The sequence below is a fragment of the Danio aesculapii genome, chromosome 12 (assembly GCF_903798145.1).
Source record: "Danio aesculapii chromosome 12, fDanAes4.1, whole genome shotgun sequence".
NCBI classification, from domain to species: Eukaryota; Metazoa; Chordata; class Actinopteri; order Cypriniformes; family Danionidae; genus Danio; species Danio aesculapii.
In genome coordinates this window covers 24072655-24086075 of record NC_079446.1, presented here as the reverse complement: position 1 = coordinate 24086075, position 13421 = coordinate 24072655, and the positions used below count along the sequence as shown (strand labels likewise).

Sequence of the window (13421 nt, the reverse complement as noted above, 5' to 3'; positions counted from 1 at the left end):
GGAAGAAGGCAGTAATCATTCCCATTAAAAAGCCTGGGAAAGATCCAAAACAGCCAACCAGTTATAGACCGATAGCCTTGACATCGCATATGGGGAAAACGATGGAAAAAATGATTAATGACAGATTAGTTTACTGGGTTGAAACTAAAGGAAAATTAGGAAACTACCAAAGTGGATTTAGGAAAGGTAGAGGGACAATGGATCCAATTATAAGGTTAGAAGATGATATTAAAAAAGCACAAGTAAACAGGGAATCAGTAATAACTGTATTTTTAGACATAGAGAAAGCTTATGACATGTTGTGGATAGATGGAGTGTTAATCAAACTTGACCAGTTAGGAATTAAGGGACGAATACTGAGATGGGTTAAAGAATTCCTTTCAGAAAGATCTATAATAGTAAAAATAAATGGTACATTTAGTGGATGCTACAGAGTAGAAAATGGTACACCACAAGGAAGCATCATTAGCCCTTTTTTGTTTTCTGTAATGTTTGATGGGATCTTTAAGGAGATAGAAAATAATACAGGGGTTGCATTATTTGCAGATGATGGTGCGATTTGGAAAAGAGGGAGAAACGTAACTTTTATAATAAAGAAAATGCAACAGATATTAAATTCAGTGCAGGATTGGACAGTTAAGTGGGGATTTCGAATATCTCAAGAAAAAACAAAAGTAATGCTATTTACCAAAAAGACAACAAGAGGGGAATTAAAATTGAGATTGGGGGATAAAGAGTTGGAGAATGTTGAATCATTTAAATATCTGGGACTGTGGTTTGATAGGAGACTCACATGGAACACACATATTAGGAAAATGATTGATAAATGTAAGAGAGTGTTAAATGTGATGAGGTGCCTATGTGGTGTTGACTGGGGTGCTAGTAGAACGGCATTAAAAACAATTTATACAGGGTTGATAAGATCAGTGATTGACTATGGGTGTATGGTGTATGGATCAGCGGCTAATACAACATTAAAACAGTTAGATAAAATCCAAAATCAAGCACTAAGAGTATGCTGTGGAGCCATGAAAACCACACCAGTAGCAGCATTACAAGTTGAGATGGGAGAGATGCCTTTACACCTTAGAAGGGATCAACTGGCAGTAGTATACTGGGCAAACTTGAAAGGTCATAATGATAATCACATAACACAAACAGTTCTAATGCAATGTCAAGAACGAGAGAAACAGGATGTTAAAGGTTATGGATGGATTATACGAAATAAAATAAATGACATGGAAATAGATACACTAACAGTTTCACCCACTGTAGTATTTCCAGTAGTTCCCACATGGCTGCTTGGAGATTTGGAAGTTGATTTTGAAATACTGAAAGAAAAACAAGAAAGTGAGATCGACAGTAAACGAGTAGAAAATTATATAAAGGAAAAATACAATGAGACAACTGAAATATACACAGATGCATCAAGAATTGGACAAAGGGTAGGAGTGTCATACAGTATTCCAAAGTTAAAGATTGAGGCTGCAAAAAGAATTAATAATAATTTAGCAGTGTATACAGCAGAATTGGTAGCGATATGGTTGGCTCTAAAGTGGGTTGAGGATAATAAACCAATTAAAGTAGTCATTGCGTCTGATTCAAGTTCAGCACTTATTAGTATAAAAAATTTAGTATCAGAGTCACGGCAGGACATCATTTATGAAATAGTGCAGATGGGAAATAATCTCATAAAATCAGGAGTCATCATTTCATTGTTGTGGGTACCAGCACACATAGGGGTCAGTGGGAATGAGATGGCAGACAAATTGGCAAAACAGGCAGCACAGCAAACTACAATAGACATTAACATCAAATACAGCAAGTCAGAAATCAAAAGTATTGTTAAAACTAAAGTATTGGGAAAATGGCAACAGATATGGAATAATGGGAGTACAGGACGTCAATATTACAACATACAGAACAAAGTTGGAAAAGGTAGGGAAACAAGGAAAAGCAAACAGGAGGAAGACAAGTTCACAAGAATGAGATTTAATCACACAGCACTCAATAGTACATTACACATGATCAATAAACATGCAGATGGGATGTGTGAATGTAATAACAACCAGGAGACTGTAGAACATGTATTGATGCAATGCCCAATTTACCACACAGAAAGAAATATATTGTTCACACAGTTACAGGAAAAACAAGTGGAACCTAAAATAGAGAATATCTTAAAGTTGAGCACGGGGGATATATGTTTTAGATACGTGTATAACTTTTTGAAAGACACAGGGTTAGGTAATAGAATATAAATGTACTTATGATCAAGGAAATGGGTATGTTTAGGAAGGAATTTGTATGTATTTTTTTTTGGTTGGGTTTTTTTTGGTAGATTATTTTTTTGTTTTTTTTGGAATGAGCTTTTCTTTTGTGCCGCTTTGTTACACTATAAGGAATGCATAATTTAGCCAACTCCTGATTCACACTCCAATCCAGATGGTGGCGGTAATGCTCCAAAAAGCTGGTTGCCAACCGCCAAACAACACACAAGAAGAAGAAGAACGCAGTGCTTTTATAACAATCAAAAATACTAATCGTGCTTTTATTATGAAAGAACGTGACACCGGCACTTTCAAAGAACTGCCGCCCCCATGTGCCTCCTGTTTGATGGTTTTATTCTGGTTAAGTTAGTTATCTGCTGTCTTCCTCCATTAAAATACGCGCCGAGGTGTGAGGTAAATAGAAAACATTCACTTACTTTTTTAGATTTAACCAACATTCCTGCGCTACATTAGCTAGTTTGAAGTAATGAATGAGATTAAAGCTAGTTAGCTAACTCTCTGAGCTAGCCTAAACCGTGTATTAGCCATAGTACCAATGACGCTATAATAGTATCGTGCTAGCTGTTTGAGGATAATATTGAGCTTAGTAATATTGTTTTATGTTTGTCAAGCAAATTTTAAATATAACACGTATTTCTTTGTCTTATATAACTATGATTAGAGATAAGCTCAATAGTAGTAGCTACGTTAATATTATTACAGTCTTAATAACAATTACAAAACATGACGTAATGAAGGATATACTTTTTATATATCTTAAATAAATTTATATGATTGGGAGGTATGTTTTATGTTTAGTAAGCTACATTTTTGAAACACTTTTATGTCTTATTAACTTTATTAGAAGAGAAAAAAGGGAAGGCAATGGCCTCAGGGGATATTGCTCAGATTACAGATGCTCTGGCCAAAACTCATGTTGGAGAAGTGGAGTTAAGTTATAAGGGACGAGGGCTGAAGCTGGACAATGCAGAGTCGGGTAAGTAAAACACTCTCTTTGTTATCAAATTTGTTTAATTGTCTTGTATTAATCCATAGGCAACAGCTCTCATAATTTTCCCTCCTTTTCTTTTGTTGCAGTGAAAGAGATTGTGGAGGGGATTGAACGGTGTCAGGGTCTGCAGTCTCTCCGGTTAGAGGGAAACACATTGGGCGTTGAAGCAGCAGAGGCCATTGCGAAGTCTCTTGAAGCTAAACGTGAACTGGAGGTGGTTTTAAATTACTAGTAGGCATATTCAATATACTGTGATAACAAACATACACAATATTGATATCATGGGCACTTCAAGATGTTAATGTCAAATAATGCATTAAAAGTGGAGTTAATAACTAATACAGCCGTTACATTTTTGACATACTAACTTAAACAGTTACTTTAACTGGCCTTTTTCTCAGTGTTGCTTTTAATGCATTAATTAACAATTACTATTAAGACTTTATTGTTAAGTGTTACCTAGTGTACTTTATAGTCCTTTTGCAATTAAATTAGTTTGAAACATTTGTTTGCTCTGAGCGCATATGTACAATAAAGCAATGCTTTTATTATTTTTTGTTATTTTAGCTGTTAAATGAAACTTTTTGCAACTTCAGGCAATATTGTGACAGTTGAGGTAAAAGGTTCAGTGATAAAAGCTTCAGGAATAATTTGCAACAAGAAAATCTGGTACCATCCTAAGCCTAATTACCACTGCACAGTTTTCACTTTCACTTTGCTGCTTTTATAACTTGACTGTTTTTTTTTTTTTTTCTCAAAGCAATGTCATTGGAGTGACATGTTTACAGGCCGCCTTCGCTCTGAAATTCCACCTGCTCTGGTAAGCAATTGTATATCCAGTTAAAAACTTTTATTTCTATTAGGGCTGCACAATGTGATGCACAATCACAATGTGATCATTCGCAATAGTCACGTCGTAGGATATGCAATGTTGAGTTTGTATTATAATTTATCATTTGCATACATTTTTTTTTAATGCTGTTAATTGTATACTGACTTAGCATTCAGGTATAAGAAATTGTTCCTTTTTTATACCATAGCTATGAATAATTTTATTGAATTATTTTTATCATTCAGTTACTGTACTTAAATACTGTCAGACTCATGAAATGATAAAACACTTTATTTCAATTGTATCTTTGTCTTGATTGTATCTATAGATTGTTATGCATGAAAATACTAAAAATGCATGCAAATACAGAAATGCACTGCAAATAGCATAGATCACAATGGAAATGTGTTGGGGACCCCAAAAAGTTTAAGATTGTTTATTATATTTAATGGAGATGCAAATAGTAAACATTAATTCATCAGTCTCTGACTAAACACATGCATGAAAATACTCAAAACAAATGCAAATACAGCAATGCACTGTGAAATAGCACAGAAAACAATGAAAATGTGTCGGGGGACCCCAAAAATTTTATAGATCGTATATTAGATTTTATGGAGGTGCATTTCCACTGCAGAATCATCCCAATCGATCTAACATTGTAAATTCTTCCCGAATAAAGATCTTGAGTCATCTGGTGAAATTGTATTCATATCACAATATATATATATATATATATATATTCACATCACAGCACATCGCAATGTTAGATTTTTCCAATGTCTTGCAGCCCTAATTTCTATGAATTTGTTTTGAGTAAATTGCTGATATTCTATCCAATGTTTTTCTCCAACTTTAGAAATCACTGGGCAATGCTTTGACGACATCAGGGGCTCGATTGACCCAGCTGGACCTGAGCGACAACGCTTTCGGCCCTGATGGAGTAAAGGGAATCGAAAACCTCCTGAAGAGCTCTGCATGCTACACCTTACAGGAGCTCAGGCTTAATAACTGTGGCATGGGCAGTGGAGGAGGGGTGGTAAGTTTAGTATTAGATCAACTCTGGTCCAATCTAAGAAATTCCATTCATCTGCTTGTTATTAGGTCAGTGAAATAGGCTTTAGTGCTCTGACATGATTATAAATGTGTTAATACTTTTGCGGTTTACAGCACAGATGGACTGTGTATTTCATTTATTATGTATTTTTAGGTCCTTGCTTCTGCATTGACTGAATGCCATAAGCAGTCAAGTGCTTCTGGTTCCCCACTGAGGTTAAAAGTCTTCATAGCTGGACGTAATCGCCTGGAGAATGATGGTGCCACTGCACTTGCCAAAGCATTTAAGGTACTGAGGCATTACTTATTTATTTATATATATATATAAATATATATAAAATATGGATGCATTAAATATGTATTTGAAAACTATTTTTCAAGACTTTATTAAAATCATCATGGTGAAATGAATTCTGGTTTTCAACAAGATAAAGCAGCACAACAGTTTTCACTATGAAATAAAATTATAAAACAGAAATATCTAACTAATAATACTCATACTAGGCCTGTCACGTTTATTTATTAATGTTTATTCATTAGAACAATATAGATAATTTTGTGATCCAAATAGAGGAAATCATATTTATATTGTATTATTAGGTATTTTTTAAAATAAATCATATGTATATTATAAAGTAACATTTTGTGAACGTAAACAACGGTTTACATTTCGGTCACATTTTGTCATTCAAATAAAGGAAGTTATATTGTATTAAATTCCAATATTTGCTACAGTGTATTGAATTATAATATTCTATTCTATTACATTTTGATATAATATAAAATAATTATATGGGCCTGTTTTAATTAAAAAAAATTTATAACCCAATGGCTTTATTTTCTAACAAAAAAGCAAAAAAAAAAAAAGTTCACAAAATTGTGAAGAATGAAACTAATTTTCCACTTGTTTTGTTTTTAAAAGTTATTGGGCAGCCTTGAAGAGGTCCATATGCCACAGAATGGAATCAATCATCCTGGTATCACTGCTTTAGCTGCTGCCCTGAAGCACAACCCAAACCTTCAGGTGCTCAACCTTAACGACAACACATTTACTACAAGAGGATCCAAAGCTATGGCAGAGGTATGATCTCTATATAATGCCACCAATTTATGTGTTTAAAAACAGTGTTTGTAATTTTCTGTGTGTGATTTGTTTCACATTCAGGCCATTAGACACCTCCAATGTCTTAAGGCCATCAATTTTGGGGACTGTCTAGTGCGCTCAGAAGGTGCCATTGCTATAGCAGGGGCCCTTAGAGAGGGACTGCATCTGCTCAGGGTGAGTCCATGCCAACACTGAATCTATCCAAAACATCTGTCATGAAAGTCTTTTTGTAATGACTGCACATTTCTAACACATACCTTTTTTTTATAGGAGTTGAATTTGTCATTTGGGGAGATTTGTGAAGCTGCAGCAATGGTGGTTGCAAAGGCTGTCCAGGGCAAAGCTGATTTGGAGAAACTAGACCTTAATGGTAAAGTGATTTGTTGTCAGAGCTTTTTAATATTACACAAATGAACCTCACTCAAAGCTTTTATTATTTCAAAAAATGATATATTACAGTGTGTAACATATAAAATGCTGTGACGATGCACCTTTTCATATTGAACCATTCAGTAAGTGGCTTTTGGTTTCATATGTATTACAAACCGAATGATTCACTGTGGTTATTTGGATACAAAAATATTTGTAAAATAAAAAGCCTGGAGTGTGTGAAATGTAATGTTAAAGCTCTCAGTGCAGTTGTGTTTATACACAGATTAGCAAATAAATAAAAAATAAGTAAATAAATTACCCCCTGTTTATTTTTGCCCCAATTTCTGTTTAACGGAGAGATTTGTTTCAACACATTTCTAAACATAATAGTTTTAATAACTCCTTTCTAATAACTGATCTTTTCCATGACGACAGTACATAATATTTTACTAGATATTTTTCAAGACACTTCTGTGCAGCTTGAAGTGACATTTAAATGCTTAACTAGGTTAATTAGGTTAACTAGGCAGGTTAGGGTAATTAGGGCAAATTATTGTATATTGATGGTTTATTTGGTAGACAATCAAAAAAAATACAGCTTAAAGGGGCTAATAATTTTGACCTTTAAATGGCTTTAAAAATTAAAAAACTGCTTTTATTCTAGTCTAAATAAAACAAATAAGACTTTCTCTAGTAGAAAATATATGATTAGACATACTGAGAAAATTTCCTTGCTCTGTTAAACATCATTTGGGAAATATTTTAAAAAAGAACAAAAAATTTAAAGGGGGGCTAATAATTCTGGCTTCAATTGTATATACTTAATAAATTATTAAAATCAACAAAGAAAAAAACACGCAGAACACATGCAAATATTTATATTGGAGCTGAATAACAAACATGGTAGTATTTGTGTATTGCATATTTCAACCATATTCAATTTCAAATTGAATTGCCAGATTATTAAGCCTCCTTAATAATTAAAATTTAATTTCAATTAAAATAGCTAGTTTGTGTTGAACTCATTTTGATGTTGAAGTCCTGTTATTTTGTGCTGACTGGATCTTCTCTGGGTACTTGTTCAGGAAACTGCTTTGGAGAAGATGGCTGTGAGGCTCTTAAGGAAGCGATGGAGAAAATGAACATGGAGGATCTGCTCGGCTCACTTAGGTATTTGTGACCCTTTGTAAAAAAAAAAAAAAAAAGCTGGTTTCTTGAGTGTAAATAAATAGAGATTAAATGCATTCCTTTTATTTTAAATACTTTCAACTTGAGAGTAATGGGACATGCTTAATGCAGTGATGATGAAGGAGAGCCTGATGAAGAGGACTATGATGATGATGAGGAAGAAGAGGAAGATGATGATGAGGAGAAAGAAGACAATGATGCTGAGGAAAATGGTGTAAATGGAACAAAAGATGTAATTGAGGAAAAGGTAATCCTAGCATGCCTAAATTGACTGCTAAATGTGATGTGGTTTATATTTTACATTATCAAAATGCTCCTTTTTACCACTTCTCCACAGGAGGAGCCTCACCACAGTTCTGAGCTCAAATCCTTCCTCGTCTCTCCATCAGCTGAGAAACTGATCTCGCTTGGAGCCAAAAAGGTCCAGCTCATTGAACAGCAGGTACAGTGAGGATTCTTAAGGTGGATAATTACAACAGAATGGGTAACCAATTTTCTAACCCTCTTTAAATATTTCCCATTTCTTTTTTATTCTTTAGGTTGATGTTTCAGATGCAAATAAAGTGTCAGAAGTTTTCCTGAAGATCTCGTCAGTATATAAAGATGAACCAGAAGTAAAGCAAGCTGTTTTTGAGACCTCTGGTATGAGCAACATGCTTATTTTCCTTTAAGTAAATATCAAGTCTGTTATGCTGTTTTTACAACATGTAGTATACGTCTCAGGTGTCTCCAGGATGTCTTAACACATTTCTGCTGGAAATGCCTTACAAATACCTATTCATTATATCATGATGTAATGTAAATAGGTGGTGTTGCCAAGAAATAGTTTATCATGCTTTTACTGATATTTTAACAACTTTTCTGTCCAAAGCTCAATGCTATCCCTGCCCCAAATCATACAGGGATAGTTCACTTAAAAATGAAAAAACTCTCCCTTAAGTGGTTTCAAACCTTTGAGTTTCTTTCTTCTGTAAACACTAAGAATACATTTTGAAGAAAGCTGGAAACCTGTAACCATAGGAAAGACAACTACAATGGAAGTCAATGGTTACAGCTTTCCAAAATTGATCAAAATATCTTTGTCAAACAGGTTTGGAACAAGTAAAAGACGAGTAAATGATGTCAATTTTCATTTTTGAGGGAATTATCACTTTAAGTGCATGAATAGATGGATATAATATAGTATTTTCTCAGCCTTTTTTAAAACCTAAGCTTAACATTAACTGTAAAAATATCCCTCATGGCTGATTGGTTGATTGGAATGTAGAACTAGGAGCATTTTTTTAGCACACAGACACAAAGCATACAGAAAGCTGACTATCAGATGCTGCATCACATGAGTTTTCAGTCCCTGATATACTTCAAACAGTTTTTTTTACTTTGTTTGAGGGCAAAAGGTTTTAGCATTGATCTATTCAACAGCTCAAAAGAGCAGCAGTGAAATAGATGTTATGAGCATCCTCTGAATGAAAGCAGTATAAATGATGGGGAGTTTGCTCCTCTTTTTTTTTTTAGCTCTTCTAGGTAGCACAAATGAGGTAGTGCATTTTTCATACTTTAGAATGTGCGCCTATATCTCCTGAAAAGTGTATTGGCTTATGTGAAACATGCAAAAATGCACAAGAAACTGTGAGTGAATGTACAGGTGTGGATACATCTGTACCAGCTCTGCTACTCGATTGTCCAGTGGTATTCATGCTGCTAACTTGGTAGGGCTGTTTCATAATCAATATATCGACTTATTGTGCAATATATGGACGTGACCTCAATAAATTTTGATGTTGCAGTATATATCGTTTATCATGTTTACATGGTGTCAGCGAGTCAGGAATGTCCATTTTCAAACAATGCATACTAACAGGTGAAAAAAAGTTAATCATTTTTTACCAAAAACTATTGACAGTTTGAAAGTCCAAATGAGCTTTGTTTTAAAGCTGTGGTCCACTTCCAGAAAAGTGACGGTTCACAAATAACTTTCAAGCCATTTTACAAACACATTTACTTTTGTCTTTGTCCTATTGTGTGTGTTCATGCCCATTTACAGTCTATGCTGTTGTGTAATCATTGTATAAACACAGGCATTCATTGGCATTAAAATACAATAATATCACACATCGCAATAAATCGCACACCAAAAATAATTTATCGTGACAGGCCTATAACTTGGTGCTGTTGTTTTGGATGAGGTTTTTCTGTCAGACCTTAATAAAATAAGAAAATTAAAGATGGCAGAGATCCAGAACAAGTTGAGGTAGTTCAGAAACTGTGGTCAGAATAGTTTTCTTGGTGTGGTTTCTTTGTGCTTAAACAGCAGCATTACATACTAAAAGACGTTGAGAGTATAAAAAGCATGATAGCACACAGTGATGCAGCAGGTCCCTCACAAAAAATCTGTCTTCCCCAACTGGCTCTCATATCCTTGTGGCAAAAAATACCAAAGAGTTACTGCTTTTAAATACTGAAATTTCTTAATGTCTTTATTAAAATCAGCCGTTTATCTCATTGCCCAGATGCCCTGTTGAGGAAGACCTTCTCCAACTCCCACTCTCAATCTTATAGTTTTATCTCCTCTCTGATGGTGAACCTGGGACTTTTAAAGGTACCACGCTTAGAGATGATGTTGGATTTCTCTTTTATTTAGTTTGTTCCCATCGTTCATAACTGCTGCTTTGTGTTCCAGAGTGAAGATAAGAAGATGAAGAAAGTATGTGTACTGCCTGGACATTTGCTCACATTGGAGCATGCGGTCTCACAGGAGTTTTTCCCAGCGGATCAGGCTGGAGTTCTGGAATCCTTTGTGTCACGGTTAGTTTTTGTTCACAATATGGGGCATGTCTGGAGGTCCGTCCCGAATCGCATACTTATGCACTATTCTTAAACATTTTGTAGTATAAATAGTGTAAGTAGTGCATTCACACTGAAACTCCAAAAAGAAGAAGCGCACTTCTAACTTGTGAAAAGTGTTCACATCCTTCTAGAATTTATTATAAAATAGGCTTGCAGAATTTCAGGAATTTTCAAAGCTGGAAACTTTCCATGGGAATTAACAGGGAAATAAAGGGAATAAACCGAGAATGTACACAATTACAGATTAGTATATAACAGGGACTGGAGTTAAAAAATATAGCAGGATAATCTTGGTTCAAATGACCAGATTTAATACAATGTTAATTCGATTTGCACATTCATCAGTCTCATGCACTCATGTAGGCAGATAGCAGTCACGTGTGGTTTGTGACTGGTGAGGTACAACTCATTTAGTGTCATATTTACAAATGTATGCACCCAATATATTTGCCAAGGAAGAATGTAAAATGTATAGTATTCAATATGCCTCCCAAAAACACCAAGGTGGACGCTACAGACAGCCTATAACAAGAGACATAGCATCACAGCAGATGCATGCGCTCTCCCTCCCTCTCTCTCTCTCTGTCTCTCACGCTCACTCACTCACAAACACACGCACGCACACTGGTCTTACCTTTACTTGTTCTTGAAATGACTTTAATTACTTTGAAATGATCAAGTTATCTTCTGTTTCATCCTTTGAAGCAAGTCCTTTAGCTCCCGCTTTGGTCATCCATTATTTGTTCACGTTTTGATTAAAAATAAAATTTTGAGAATTTTTTGAGCTGAGATATTAACGTTACATCTGGGATTTTTGCAGTAAGTCAGACATAAACATAAAATAATGGAGTTACTGCCTGCGTCACCTCATTTCTTTTCAGTGCGGCTTTATGTCAGATTCTAACACTAAATAATGATAGACATGCTTGAAATAATTACCTATTTTATGGCAAGTAGGGACATATAATAAAAATGTCTACAATGTATAAAAACATTTTAATAAAGCATTATGTTGGTAGCATAAAGGCACGCGCTCAAGCCAGTGTGCAGGGGATTGCGCAATCTGACATGAGGCAAAGCTCAGTGCTCCCTCACTTCCCACGCTGTAACTGAACAGGAAGTGCGCAAAATACATCGATTTTGATCATAAAAATGGTTGAAATTATTTGAATCATACAGAAATAGCATTTATAGCACAGATCAGTGGACAAATATTGATTTTATCATTAGTATACATCTCATGATGGCAGGTGAGGATGATGAACCGCATGTCCCTGGTGGAGGGGTATTCCCCAGTTTTCCCCAGTTCTGACTTTCACAGCTAAAGTGATGTCCCATTTCTGCAATAGAGTTTAAATGTTAAATCCAATTAAATAGGTTTGGTATTACTTGGGCAAATAGCAGTGGTGTAAAAGTTTAACTAGAAATTGTGTTTATACTGTAGCTAACCAGTCAGTAAATCAGATATGCTAAATATAATAGAAATGAAATGTTACTGTATCTCTGTTTCCAAATTAGAAAATTTCCAAATTACCTGTGGAAAGTTTATAGAAACTTTCTGTCCCTTGCAACCCCATTACAAAATACACAATTTTGGAAAGCTGCTCCTTCATAAAATAAAATCAAAATTCCCAATCCGAGGATGTGACTGGCCCAGAGTACAGTATGTTATGTTGTTATCTCAAAATAATGTAGCCTATAATTTTTTTTAAATGCCATGAATGCAGCATATAAAGATATTATGAACATTAAGCTTAAATGTTTGTTTGGCTTTTCAGAAATGGTGCAGTCTTCGAATCCTGCTGCAGTGCCAGAGATGCTCTCAAGATCACACTGGTGAAAAGGATCACTGCTTAATTCTTAACCCTCAACACAGAGCCACTGAAATCACTTAATACGGGTCTAAAAACTTGACATGAAACTCTTATAAACTAACGATTAGTTTTTCATTGATCAGTCAATCCTGGATTTTTGGCATGCAAACCTCAAAGTACAGTGATGACTAGTGCCTCATGACTGACACAACCTGAAATGAACAGTAAACTATCAGATTGCTTTCAATAAGAGTGTTGTGTTCTTTCATCTCTTTTTAGAAATATTGCTTTTATTTTTATACGTACAGTAAAGGGAAATAGGGAAAAGGCACTGGATGATAATTAGAGCTTAATTATCGCTTCATTATAGTGTTTTAACTATGGCACTTTTGAACAATTGTCATTACTTTAAGTTCACATTTAAAGTGAGTGTAAAGCATGTTCACCTTCTGCCCTTTTGTGAAATATTGGTGGTGGAGTTAGGACAACATCTAAGAGTCTTTGGATTGAAGTGAAAAAAGGAGTGAAAGTGAAGTCAAGTTAAATGTTTGGGCATTAGTATATTTAATACTACAACTGGTTTGCACTGAATATTGTTATATTTGCAACATTCCATTTTGTTGACAATAAAACATTTTTTCTTGGGAGAAAAAAAAAGCATGTGTCTGTTTGTATATTTTCCACCATTTTAAAATCCATTTGCTTGCAGTTTACAGATGTCTTTTTGACTCTAAAGTCGTGTTACGGGTCATCTCTCACTCCATTGCGCTTTAACGCGCAAATGCCCCGAGTTCACTCAGCCTTGAGGAGAACCTTTCAGGCGATTTTTCTCAGTATTTTGATTGTGGAATAAATACAGGTGTTGATCCCTTTGCGCGGTACCTTCGCTCCTGCAGTCGTTTATTTATAAGAGATTGATGGCCGA

The 13421-nt window shown here is 34.9% G+C and overlaps 1 protein-coding gene across 1 annotated transcript; it reads left to right on the top strand.

Moving 5' to 3' along the window:
- The first annotated feature begins 2562 nt into the window (after positions 1-2562).
- Positions 2563-13139, top strand: rangap1b (Ran GTPase activating protein 1b). The gene is made up of 16 exons (XM_056469533.1): positions 2563-2684; positions 3136-3267; positions 3369-3496; positions 4043-4102; positions 4974-5153; positions 5325-5459; positions 6093-6251; positions 6336-6449; positions 6546-6645; positions 7733-7817; positions 7947-8082; positions 8173-8277; positions 8375-8477; positions 10346-10434; positions 10516-10640; positions 12461-13139. Exons 2-16 carry the CDS (start codon positions 3156-3158, stop codon positions 12537-12539), a joined length of 1710 nt encoding a protein of 569 aa, XP_056325508.1. The 5' UTR covers positions 2563-2684; positions 3136-3155; the 3' UTR covers positions 12540-13139.
- Positions 13140-13421: the final 282 nt, after the last annotated feature.

Excerpts from the sequence above, each read along its gene's own strand:
- rangap1b (XM_056469533.1), top strand. The coding sequence starts at position 3,156 with ATGGCCTCAGGGGATATTGCTCAGATTACAGATGCTCTGGCCAAAACT. Across the intron at positions 3,497-4,042 it reads AAGCTAAACGTGAACTGGAG|CAATGTCATTGGAGTGACAT; the intron begins GTGGTTTTAAAT and ends TTTTTCTCAAAG. Across the intron at positions 8,278-8,374 it reads TCCAGCTCATTGAACAGCAG|GTTGATGTTTCAGATGCAAA; the intron begins GTACAGTGAGGA and ends TTTATTCTTTAG.